Below are 11,387 nucleotides of genomic sequence, written 5' to 3'. Positions count from 1 at the left end.
ATAACATATATATGCATCGCACAAGTTGTGAGGTTTAGTATGTAGAGTATCCTACTTGAATTTGTTCCATCCATTAAAAATTCTACCATGAAGTATGCTGATGCTAAAGCAAGGATGCTAAAAAATGCAAAATAATGCCAGAATCAGTTCTCTCTTTGACTATATAAACAACCTCGTTCAGAAGTTATGACATACCGTTGTGATGATGGGCACTAGAGTAGCTTTTGTGGTAGCATTGATCCTAAGGTTCATATACGGAGGCATGCATATAGTAGCCAAAGGTGCCTTTGATGAAGGGATGAGCACATCTGTCTTCGTTTTCTACAGACATGCAACTGCTATTTTGTTCATGGTGCCAGTTGCTTTTGTGCTTGAAAGGTATGTAAAACAAGTTTTCTAACTTCGTTTGTTGCAAGGCATCATATATGGATGATTGAAATGAAGTTTCTTCGTGCAGGAAAACAGCTCCAGCACTGTCATACAAGGTCTCTCTGAAACTGTTTGTGCATGCATTCTTCGGGTACGTTCGAGTGAGGTCATATTATGGACTTGTGTTGTCTTTCTTATGAAATGAATTAGTGTGTTGATCTGAGTGCTTGAAACATTTCAGGCCACCAATCTAAAAAGTTGCTTGAAACAAATCTGCATGAGTTCTCGGATTAAAATTTCGTGCATGTGTTTCACAATCCTCAGGACCCAAGATAGAAAGATCTGTATTTGAACTCGAACATATTTTCTATGCATGTACACTCTGTTAGTAATCCTTGTGTTCTACAGAATAGTAGGCTGTCTTTTTTTTTTGGCTTTCTATTTACGGTATGAGACAGATGTTAGCAAGGGACTTCTTTTAAGTTGTCTAGCAGCAATTGTTCGGAGTAGTTTTTTTCATTGTGTAACAAGGCATGACTAGCGCCCAAATGCCTAGATGCTAGCCCCATCCGGACGCCCAATGCTTCCCTGCCTACTGCACCTGCCCACGCCTGCTGCGCTTCCCGCCCCCCGCCCAGCGCCTGCTGCTGCGCCTACCCGACATTCCTGCGCTCGTCGGGTATGGTTTCCCCACTGAGCTCTTGAACTGGTGAGATGGAGGGAAGGGAGGGGAGGTAGAGGAAAGGAAAGGCTAAGGCACGCCGCATGAGGAAAGCACGAGGTAGGAGCCGAAGCCCTGAGGCAGGCCGTAGTCTGTCAGCCACCAGTGCCATTGCAACATGTGCAACATCATATCTACTTTCGAAACATCTAGATGAAACATTTGCAACATAAGTCTGAAACAGATGAAACACTTGAAATATTATGGGTGTTGCCATTGCAACATGTGTAACACCAAGATCTACTTTTGAAACATCCAGATAAAATATTTGTAACATACGTTAGAAATACTTGAAACACTTGAGACATGGGCTTGCAACATGTATATTTTGTCATTGGAACATATGCAACATTGCAAATATACTGATGCAACATCCAGATGAAACACTTGAAACAAAAGTCTGAAACGCCTAAAACGAATGAAACATAGCGTTCGCCTGCGAGACCACGGCCTATCTGGTGGGGAACTACGATAGATCGGCAAGGAGTACAGGGAGTGGATGGAAGCCACCCTGGCGGTGGGCGCTGGAGTGGCAACGGCGAGCCCCAGTTGATCAGGGAAGCTGAGTCAGGCCGCGGCCCAGAGGGGCCCCGCGAGGAGAGCCATCTCCTAGGCCGCCCCGACACCGTGGGCTGCTCCAACACCCTCGCCACCGCCAACAGCACGTACCCATCGGAGCCGGGCAGCGATGGCATCAGGAGATGTACGCGGCAGTGCGTGTGTGGTTGGGGGTGGGGTTGGGGAGGAGATGGGGCGCGTGGCAGAGCGCAGGATGGAGCGCAGCGTGGGAATGGGCAGGCGCGCTTTGCCGGCTGGCGTGTGCGTCACAGGCAGGAGCGAGCCGCTGGAAAGACAGCTGCAAAAGACCTCCCCTGTTTCGATCTAAAGGACTCCTCCATCTCCTGCTTCTTTGACACCAGTCCTACATAATACATGCACCTCCCCTACAATGCCTGCAAAAGATCCGGCTCCCCCTACACAGAATTCATCATGCCAAGGGATGACAATGACACGGCTGGATGCAATGCACAGTGACTCCCCGGTCCACTACCACACCATTTACAATCTAATCGCGGAGGAGATCCTGCTATCTGAATTTGCACAACATGATCTTGATGCCGAGTTGCTCCTGGCAAATATAGAGGACGTGTGCTCTTTTGCCAAAGCACAACATGATATGGTACGGCGCACAGCCATGCAAGAGCAGATCGAGACATCAAGTGGAACCGCACCTAGGAGCGCGTCAGTCTACCACAAGTCCACTGCTGCTATGGTAGCCTCGACTATGGTCTGCGTTATTGGTGGTTAGACTGGTGGTGCACGGCTGGTTATCTACTATGATGGCAACCTAGGCGGTGACATTGACACTAGGAAGAGCACGAGCAGCACGTTGTTCTTCCTTGGTTGGCAATCCATCAAGCAAAGGGTGGTGGCTTTATCTTCGTGCGAAGCAGAGTACGTCGCATATCAATTGCTGCAACTGAAACACTAGCTAAAGGTGGACAGCAAATCCACCTTGACGCTAGCTAGGAACCCTTTCTTTCATGAATGCAGAAAGCGCATATGTGCTATAACTTCAGTTTTGGTTTGTGTTTTGGACAGAGAGTTAACTGTATCTGTTCAGAAATTTTAGGAGACCCTTCTAGCGCATACAACCCCTTAAAAAATTATAGCTAAGATATTTTCATTTTTCTTTGGAAATTGTGAATCAGAGTCGAAAATTTTGAAATACAAAATTAATAAATTCTGATAACTGCCAATAGAAGTCAGCTACTGACCAATAGGGTGAACAGGTTCATTTGTTTACTTCTATAGGTTATATTTAGTAAGCATATATATGTTATATGTATACCCCTTCCTCATTACAAATAAATGTGACTTTACGTAGGATCCCTCTGGTTATATTCCTTTGGAATTTATAGTAAAAGTTTTACCATATAGATGATAGATCTTGCCACTGTCCTATATATGCTCCATATATGTTGAATCAGATAGAGGACTCTGAGATTTCTATTATAGTGGCAATCAACCATTAATCTATTACGAAGAAACAATTATTCAGTTTATGTTAAAAATGATATAGAATATCAGACTGATAATAGTATATGTGAAAAAATCAGGTAATAATTTATCTAGTGGGTTGTTGTTAATTGTGCCAAAACAAATCTATTTTCAGAGCAGTCATTAACCGTTTTATATATGTTTTACTTTAAGGATTTCTGGTTCTATAAACGTATACAGCATTGGGCTCAGTTATGCTTCAGCAACATCCTCATCTGCAATATCAAACGTTCTGCCAGTGGTAGCTTTCTTTTTTGCAGTTCTTTTGAGGTAAGGCTTTCTATTTTTCACACTTGTATTATTTCCCAGACTCCTACACATATCTCTATTAAACCAACATGCATATATTTTTATGAGAAAAAAGTTCAAGAACTAGTTTGATTAAATTTTCTCCCCCGTTCTATATCTTGTAGGATTGAATCTCTGAACGTGAAGACATTCCAAGGAACCGTGAAACTTACTGGTATAGTGCTTTGCCTTGCTGGTGTCATTGAACTTGCATTTTATCAGGGGCCTGAGCTGAAATCTTTCAACCACCACCGTCTTCTTCACCACATAAGTAACTCCCATGCTGAAGTGACTGCTCATACAGTAAGGAATTGGTTATTAGGAATTTTCCTAATGACTTTAGGCACTATATTTTGGGCTCTTTGGACAGTGCTACAGGTACTAATCTCATAACAGAAAATGCAATATTACTCTCGGGTCGTGCATTCTTTTTATATACACATTAATTACTTTGTTCTCAGGGGCCTATGTTGGACGCTTATCCGTCTAAGCTTCTCAACACAACTCTCCAGATGGTTTTTGCAACTACTCAGAGCTTCTTTATCGCCCTTGCGGTAGAGAGAGATTTTTCACGGTGGAAGCTAAAGCTGGATATAAGTCTTATTGCCGTGCTTTATTCTGTAAGCAAACTAAGTCTTCCTATTGTGTCGGCCTGTGTGTTGTTTGTGTCTGGCAACAATCAGTTGTTACCTGATATATGAAATGTCTAGATGAATTTTTCTGCTAGATGCATCTGATGGTGATGATAACTTGCACCTGTTTATCCTGACGTGCCAATCGGGTCGTATTGAATTTCAATTAGAACCAACTTTAGCTTTAAGTCACAGCAAATCTTTTAGGGCCGTCAGAACTTTACATTCATCAAATATATTGCTCCATCTTGGCAAATTAGAACATATATTGCACGGGATGGTTCAACTCTCGTGGGAAATAAATTCTTTCTATGTCAGAGTTTTTAAACCAATTTATCTTTGATTATTTCAAAGGAAACCTCAAGGCTGCATGCCTACTATTAGATCTTGAAAACTCAAAAAGGCCTTATCAGAATCTAACAATAAAAACATACAGTTCGACTTAGTGTTCATTTTCATATGTTTTCTTGTGTTTCCACTTGCCAAAGGGACCATTGGTATGAAGCAATAGGAATATATATGATGGTGACTTCTCTGAAACTTCTGAAAATGGTGCAGGGCATACTTGTTTCCGGAATTGGATATTACATGCAGGTATGGGTGATCGATAAGAGTGGACCAGTTTTCTTGGCGATGACAATGCCGATAACTCTGCTTGTCACAATAGTTCTGTCTTCATTTCTTGGCGAAGCAGTTACCCTTGGAAGGTGCCTTTGTTTCCTTATACTTCCCATTCTATTATTGTCTTCGATTTTCTGCTAACAATGATGAATGCTTCACAATTTTTAACCAGAAATTTATCATCAATTCTGTAGTGTCTTAGGTGGAACCACCATGGTTGGAGGTCTCTATTGCGTTCTTTGGGCAAAGAGAACTGAGCAAGTAGATGTCACAAAGGATGAAACGGCTGCTCCAGTCCAAGCAACACAAGTTTAAATCATGCTAACCTTTGTAGCTGTACACCAGAAGTCAAAAATTATTTTTTGGCCTGACTCTCAACAGTATGTTTTTTCACTATATATAATCTATGACGGTGGTGTGTTACTTTGATCGGAATTAGTTATTTTATTTTTGCATCTTTGATGTTGGGGCATTGTAATATTAGGTCTAAAACTATGAGTGTAAAGTATTTTAATTATGCTACTCAACAATAATGATATTTGTCTGTGTTCTAAAAAAATAAGCAACGATATTTGATTGTTCAAAATTAATAACTGAAACAAACCTTTTTTTCACAGAACAAGTGGCATATATCCTGTGCATTATGTGTAAAATGCATCTGCACAATTATCTTAAAAGTCGTGCTCACGGACAAGAAGAAGAAAAAGAAGAAGAAGTATAGGATGCTAGATTTTTTTTTTTATAATTTACCAAATACTAAGATCCTACTGTTAGATATATAGGATGTGTATGTATTTTCTCTCTACTTGGAGGACTTCTTTACATATTGTAAATCGTGTATCTACACCTTTGGGCCAGGCAATACAACCTGATTGGCCTCATTCCAGTCATTCTAATATAGTATCAAGCTAGGGTTCACTTCTCACCTTCTACTGAGCCATCAGCGACATGCCAACCCCACCGCCCTCGCGTGCCTCTGTCCGCGCCGGCCCCATGCGGTTCCCTTCGCTCACATTGCGGCCCCTCTACGCGGACCGCCGGCCGCACGCGCCGGTTCCAGCACCGGAAGCCAGCAACCGTTGTGCCTCCTGGATTCGCGGCCTCCAGCACCCGCGCCGGCCGCTCGCTCTTGTGAGTTGTGACTGACCGCCCGTGCCTGCACCAGCCACCCCAACCGTTGGCCCACGCGGCCCCACCTCTCGCACCCTCCTGCGCCCTCCCTAGATGCCCTCCCGCGTGGCCCCGTGCCGCGCCGCTCGCGCCGACCATCTATCCACGCCCAAGCAGCCTCGTATCGGCGCCCCGCGCGGCCTCCTACCAGTGCCCCGCACGACCTCTCGCCCCCGCTCACGTGACCACGCACGGCCTCCTCTGCTCTGTTCCCCCTCCTCTGTATTTTTAAAAAGAGAGAGAATTAGCAGCTACCTGCAGTTCTGGAGCCTCAGTTTCATCTTGGGGGGTGTGAGTTGTGCTTCACAGGCGACCTCTGTTCTGTCTGCCACCTCTCTCCCGACATTCTCTCCCAGGCTGCCTATATCATCCCTGTCCTCCCCGGTGATGACCGGGGAATCCCTTGTTGGTTGTTGTGGTGCCTACACTCTACGAGGTCCTTGCTCACTTTCTGTTGCGGAGCAGGAGATTCTTGCCCGTTCCGCCATCTCACTACCTGTCTGTCGCCTTTGGCATCCACTCCTGACCCAAGCTCCTCGAAGTAGTTCCTAGATTCTAGCACCTCTTTCCATATGACTCGTGATCCCACTCATTTGTCGTCATTATCGTCTCCCCATTTGTCTTCTGTTGTGCATATTGCCGATGGCACTCTCACCACCTCCTCTTTCCATGTTCCTACCGTTTCTCATGTTCCTTAGCTCACTATGTAGTTGATAGTCGCGGGAGAGATCACTGACCATGGTTGTCATATCATTCTTGAGGCGGATTCCTGTTGTGTTCAGCTGGTGGGCACTGGGCCCCGGAGTCATGATTCTCAGGGTCAATGGGAGCTTTCCTTTGCCATCTTCTGGCATCCAACTCTCCAGCCTATATGTCGATTGCGTCATCTGCCCCTACATTTGCTTGGTGGCATTGCCATCTAGGTCATCTATCAGGCTTTAGACTATCCACTTTGATTGGTAGCGGTGTCCTAGGTCCTGTTTCTGGTGAGAGTGCTCTCCATTGCATGGGTTGCAAGCTTGGCATACAGCTGCAACTCCCATATCCTTCCGGTGAATATGTGTCCTAGTGTCCTTTTGATCTTGTCCATTGTGACATATGGGGGCGTGCTCCCTTCACTTCTAAAGGGTGTCACTCCTATTATGTTATCTTTATTGATGATTATTCATGATTCATTTGAATTTATCTGATGTCTTCTTGTGGTCAGTTTATTCTTTCCATCTACCAGCAAGTCGCCACTATGGTTCGCACTCAGTATATGGTACTGTAATTCATGTTTTTCGTGCTGACTATGCTGGCGAGTACATTTCTGATGCGCATCGGCGTTATCTTGCTGACCAGGGTACTATTCTAAAATTCTCATGCCCGGGTTCTCTTGCTCAGAATGGTGTTGCCGAGCGTAAGCATCCTCATATTCTTGAGACAGCTCGTGCTCTTCTCCTCTCATCTTATTCCACACTTTTGGGCTGAGGCTCTCTTCCACCGTTGTTTTCCTCATTAGTCGATAGCCCTCCTCTGCTCAAAGGGCTCTGCTACGTTCTTCTTCTGCCTCGTGAGCGCACCAAGCTGACCTCCTAGTCGGTTGAGTGTGTCTTTCTGGGGTAGAGCACTGAACACAAGGGCTATCGCTGCTATGATCAGTCATTCTAACAACTACAACGAACAATATAATATAGTCAAACAAATAAAAGAAGAGAGGCATGTGGACTGTGAGTTAAGACTCTACATTTTACACTGTGTTCTTATTCCCTTTGTGTTGAGGTAAGTGATGGATTGGAAAATAAAATTTTCCACGTTGCAGTTGCAGGTAGTCATTGAACTAGAAACGAGTGGTGACTATATTACATTTCTGTCCAAAGCACGCACTGTGCTGATGATACCTTTGATCAAGAGAGTGGTGACCAATATAATAATAATGATGGAGTAAGGCATGAGTACTTTAAAAGGGAGGACTAGTATGACAAGGTAATTATTTTTTTTAACTGTACCTAGCTGGACGCTAACTGCATTAAACTGGTTTGTTGGATAAATGTAAGCACCCCTACTGTGTGAAGTCCCTCTTCTCTCTTTTTGTAGATTGAAGAGGAAGAGGTAAATATCGACGGGTTGTGTGATGCTAATAAGAAGGATAATAACAGAAGCAAGATAAAGTACAGATATAAATGTCTAATGATACTTAAGCCATGCACATGCATATATTTATAGAAGTGTCCATAAATTTATCATACACAATGGAATCACTGAAGTTCCTATTAGAAAGGACAAATATGTTACCGGAGGTGGATACGATTGTACAGGTCGAATAATGTGTTGTTTGATAAATATATAACACATGGTATTTATACCGTACCTAATTTTTAACACCTCAGTGTCGAGCCCCAAGCCAGTTCATTCTTTCTGCCAACTACAGCCACGTTTGGCACGGCTCACCTTTACTGGTGAAGTTTTTGCTTTTTTTTTTTGTTTTTAGCTTCACGAGTAGCTTTTTCAGTGAAGCTGAGCTATTTTTTTTACCACATTTGGCAAAACAGTTTCACATGGAAAACCAAATGAACAAAAAGACTCTAATGGCCTTCTTCAACCGTGCATTTCTTCTTTCATTCTGTTTCTTCTCTAGCCATGCGTTTCTTCCCTATCTCCTCCCGGCACCTCCGACGGGGGAGAGCGCGCAACTCCGATGGGGGCCAAGGCTCACGCCCAGCGGCGGCCGAGCTCACCCTCCCATGGGGCAAATTCGGTCTTTGCACACAGTGGGGTCCATAGGTACGGGATGAAGCTAGGATAGATAAGCTACCTTTTCTAGGTTCATCTCGACTCATCCCTTTCGTGAGAGCAGAAAAAAAGGAGCTTCTAGAATAAAGCTGTTTTCAAAAGATCCGTTTGGCAAAAACTAAATCACAAATATATCTCGTGAAGCTGTTGGTTGAAGGTGTTCCGAACAAGCCTACATGAATAATATGTTATGTATAATACAACTATTACTCCATTGTCATGATGCATATGAACCTATGATGTCACATGGTTAAAGTTATACACTAGTAACAATAGGGTACCATAAAAAAGGGCTGGGGGTTCATCATGTATACAATGTGATTCTAACGTGACATGCATGTTATATACTCAATTAAAAAATATATGGTTTGCATGCATAAAAAGACCGGAAACTAACACGTTAATCGAGCTGTGAACTTTGACGATCTAAAATATGTTACATGCTTACACGATAAATAATTGAGTGTGTATGTTTGCTATCTCGATTAAAACTATGTTACAATAATTGAGAGCGGCTTCTAAAACATGTGACACGTTAGTTGTAAAGGACAATGGGAAGCACTGGGGCCGTATCCCCGCACGCTTGCCGGCTAGGCCAGGCGGTGGCTGGGTGGCCGGGGCTACGGCTGGAAGCCCGTGCGTGCTCGATGGCTAGGCCAGGCGGCGACCGGGTGGCTGGGGCTACGCGGCCCGATCTGGCAGGTCAGAGTTCCACTCAGCCCCCGTTCTCTGATCCGGCGACACCGAGTTCTAGTCCCCCTCCGCTCCCCTCCCTGGTAGAGCTTATCTCATTGGCGTTTCCTTTGGTGACGGCATTGGAGGTGGTCGGGAATGCGGTGGGTAGCGGCGAGGCGTCGGTGATGGCGTCCCTTTGGGCAATGGTGGATGTGGCAGAGGACAGTGGCAACCTAAGCATGGATGGCCAGTCCTCGACGTGGAGAAGGCGGATCCAGCGGAGGTCGTTTCGTAGGCAGCTATGTCTAGGGGCAGCAGCGACCTGGGAGTCCCGGCGGAAGAGGTTATACTTGGCAGCAGTGACAGAGGAGTCTGGTAGAGGCAACAACCATGATCCCAATGATGGCGGTTGTCCTATGGGTGGCGGAGGCCTTGAAATCCAGCGAAGCGGAAGCGGATCCTGTTGACTCACGTCTAATCGGCTAGTTCTGACTGGACGACGATGGATGAAGGTGGGCTAATGGGTGACACGTGGCGTCAGCTCACTTGAAGCGGATGAAGGTGGCACCAACAGAGGTTCGCAACGATTGCGCACTAGGGGTAGCGGCGACTTAATGACTTCCACTCACCAAATCTGGACGTTTTAGGAGAGGATGTCAAGAAGCGGGGTGTGCCGAGGTCGTAGTATTTACTTTTTTGGTTGTGTGTTCTTCTCTTCATTGAGGTGTGAGGGTCTAACTGCTCCTGTAACATTTTGGCTGCATATATCTTTTGTGTATATAGAGGCCGGATTAATGAAAATGCATTATCTAAAATATATAGGCCCCGTTCGGCTTACTTTAATATTTTTCTTTCACAATATTTCAGCAAGAATAATGTTTTTCAGCTAATTTCAGTCAAGTTTCAGCAAGCCGAATGGGCCTATAGATGTCACGTACGTTGGGCATAAAAAAGTTACATGTTGGACACAAAAGTTACATACATGTCACGTACTCACGCGTACATTGGGCACGAAAAGTTATCTATTACCACCCAAAAATAGGAGACACTTTCGTCCAACCAAAGTTTGGTGCACACGCCCCTACCCTGACATCGTGTTATAGATGAGCAAACGGGCCGTCTGGCCTGGCGCGGCACTGGCCCGTGCCAGACATGGCCCGATAGGGCACGACACGGAAGGGCCCGTTGGGCCGCCAGGCCGTGCTGCACCAGTCCTCCATGCATGGCCGATGGCCGAGGCACGGCCCATGGGTCGTTTTTCGTGCTGGACCAGCCCAAAAAAGCACGGCCAATCTAGCAGGCGGGGCCGGCCCGTGGCCCGCACGGTCGCCACACAGGGACTCAGGGAGCAAGGAGGAAGAGGAGAAGGGCGCATCCACGTGGCCAGTTGACGGCGAGGTGGGCAGCTGGCGGAGGAGGGGATCCTGCTCGGGTGTCGGCCGAGAGGGAGGCACGCGTCACGCTCGGGCAGTAGGTGCTCCCACGTCGGGGGAAGGATTCCTGGATCTGACGCAAGGGGAGGGGAAGTTATGTTTGACCTGGAAGGGGAGCGGGGGAGGAGGCGCGCCTGGATCTGACGCGAGGGGAGGGGAAGCGGAGTCTCAGATAGCGGATGGGAGTTTTTAGAATGGCCGAGTTAATGTATAGGCCAAGTTAGGAGTTGGTGTTGGGCCATAGATATGCCGGGGCATCACCGTGCCTTTGACCATTTATCGGGCCGTGCCGTGCCACCCGGCGTGCCGGGGGTGGAGCCCAGGCATGGCCCAGAGAGTCAGGCCAGGCCGGCCTAGGCCCACACAACACCGGGTTGTGCTGTGCTTGGGCCGGGCCAGAAAACCGTGCTTCGAGCCGGGTAATTGGGGTGCGGGCTGTATGCTCATCTTTACATCATGTAAGTGCGCGTCTACGCGTGCGGCCGTGTACGTGCCTCCTCCGACTCAGGGCCTCTTTGGCACGGCTTATGCCGGCTTCGGCTTCGTCTATTTTGCGTAAATCGAGGTACTGTAGCGTGAAGCCGTTTTGTAAGCCGGGGTTAAAATGAACTAGAAGCCGAAAAAAGCCAGTTTTTCTGGCTTTAC

General features: G+C 46.2%; 1 protein-coding gene across 1 annotated transcript; it reads left to right on the top strand.

The window, feature by feature from the left end:
• The first annotated feature begins 205 nt into the window (after window positions 1–205).
• Window positions 206–5,069, top strand: LOC136550993 (WAT1-related protein At5g64700-like). The gene is made up of 7 exons (XM_066542589.1): window positions 206–378; window positions 458–520; window positions 3,305–3,421; window positions 3,565–3,817; window positions 3,901–4,059; window positions 4,630–4,778; window positions 4,887–5,069. Exons 1-7 carry the CDS (start codon window positions 206–208, stop codon window positions 5,005–5,007), a joined length of 1,035 nt encoding a protein of 344 aa, XP_066398686.1. The 3' UTR covers window positions 5,008–5,069.
• The last annotated feature ends 6,318 nt before the right edge of the window (window positions 5,070–11,387 follow it).

This window comes from Miscanthus floridulus, chromosome 4 (genome assembly GCF_019320115.1).
Source record: "Miscanthus floridulus cultivar M001 chromosome 4, ASM1932011v1, whole genome shotgun sequence".
In the NCBI taxonomy this organism is placed as follows: domain Eukaryota; kingdom Viridiplantae; phylum Streptophyta; class Magnoliopsida; order Poales; family Poaceae; genus Miscanthus; species Miscanthus floridulus.
Note: the sequence above shows the minus strand (reverse complement) of the source record. Positions and strands in the feature narration are given on the sequence as shown.

Coding starts and splice junctions, on each gene's coding strand:
- LOC136550993 (XM_066542589.1), top strand. CDS start 206: ATGGGCACTAGAGTAGCTTTTGTGGTAGCATTGATCCTAAGGTTCATA. Junction 521..3,304: donor TTTGTGCATGCATTCTTCGG/GTACGTTCGAGT, acceptor TTTTACTTTAAG/GATTTCTGGTTCTATAAACG. Junction 4,060..4,629: donor TTATTGCCGTGCTTTATTCT/GTAAGCAAACTA, acceptor AAAATGGTGCAG/GGCATACTTGTTTCCGGAAT.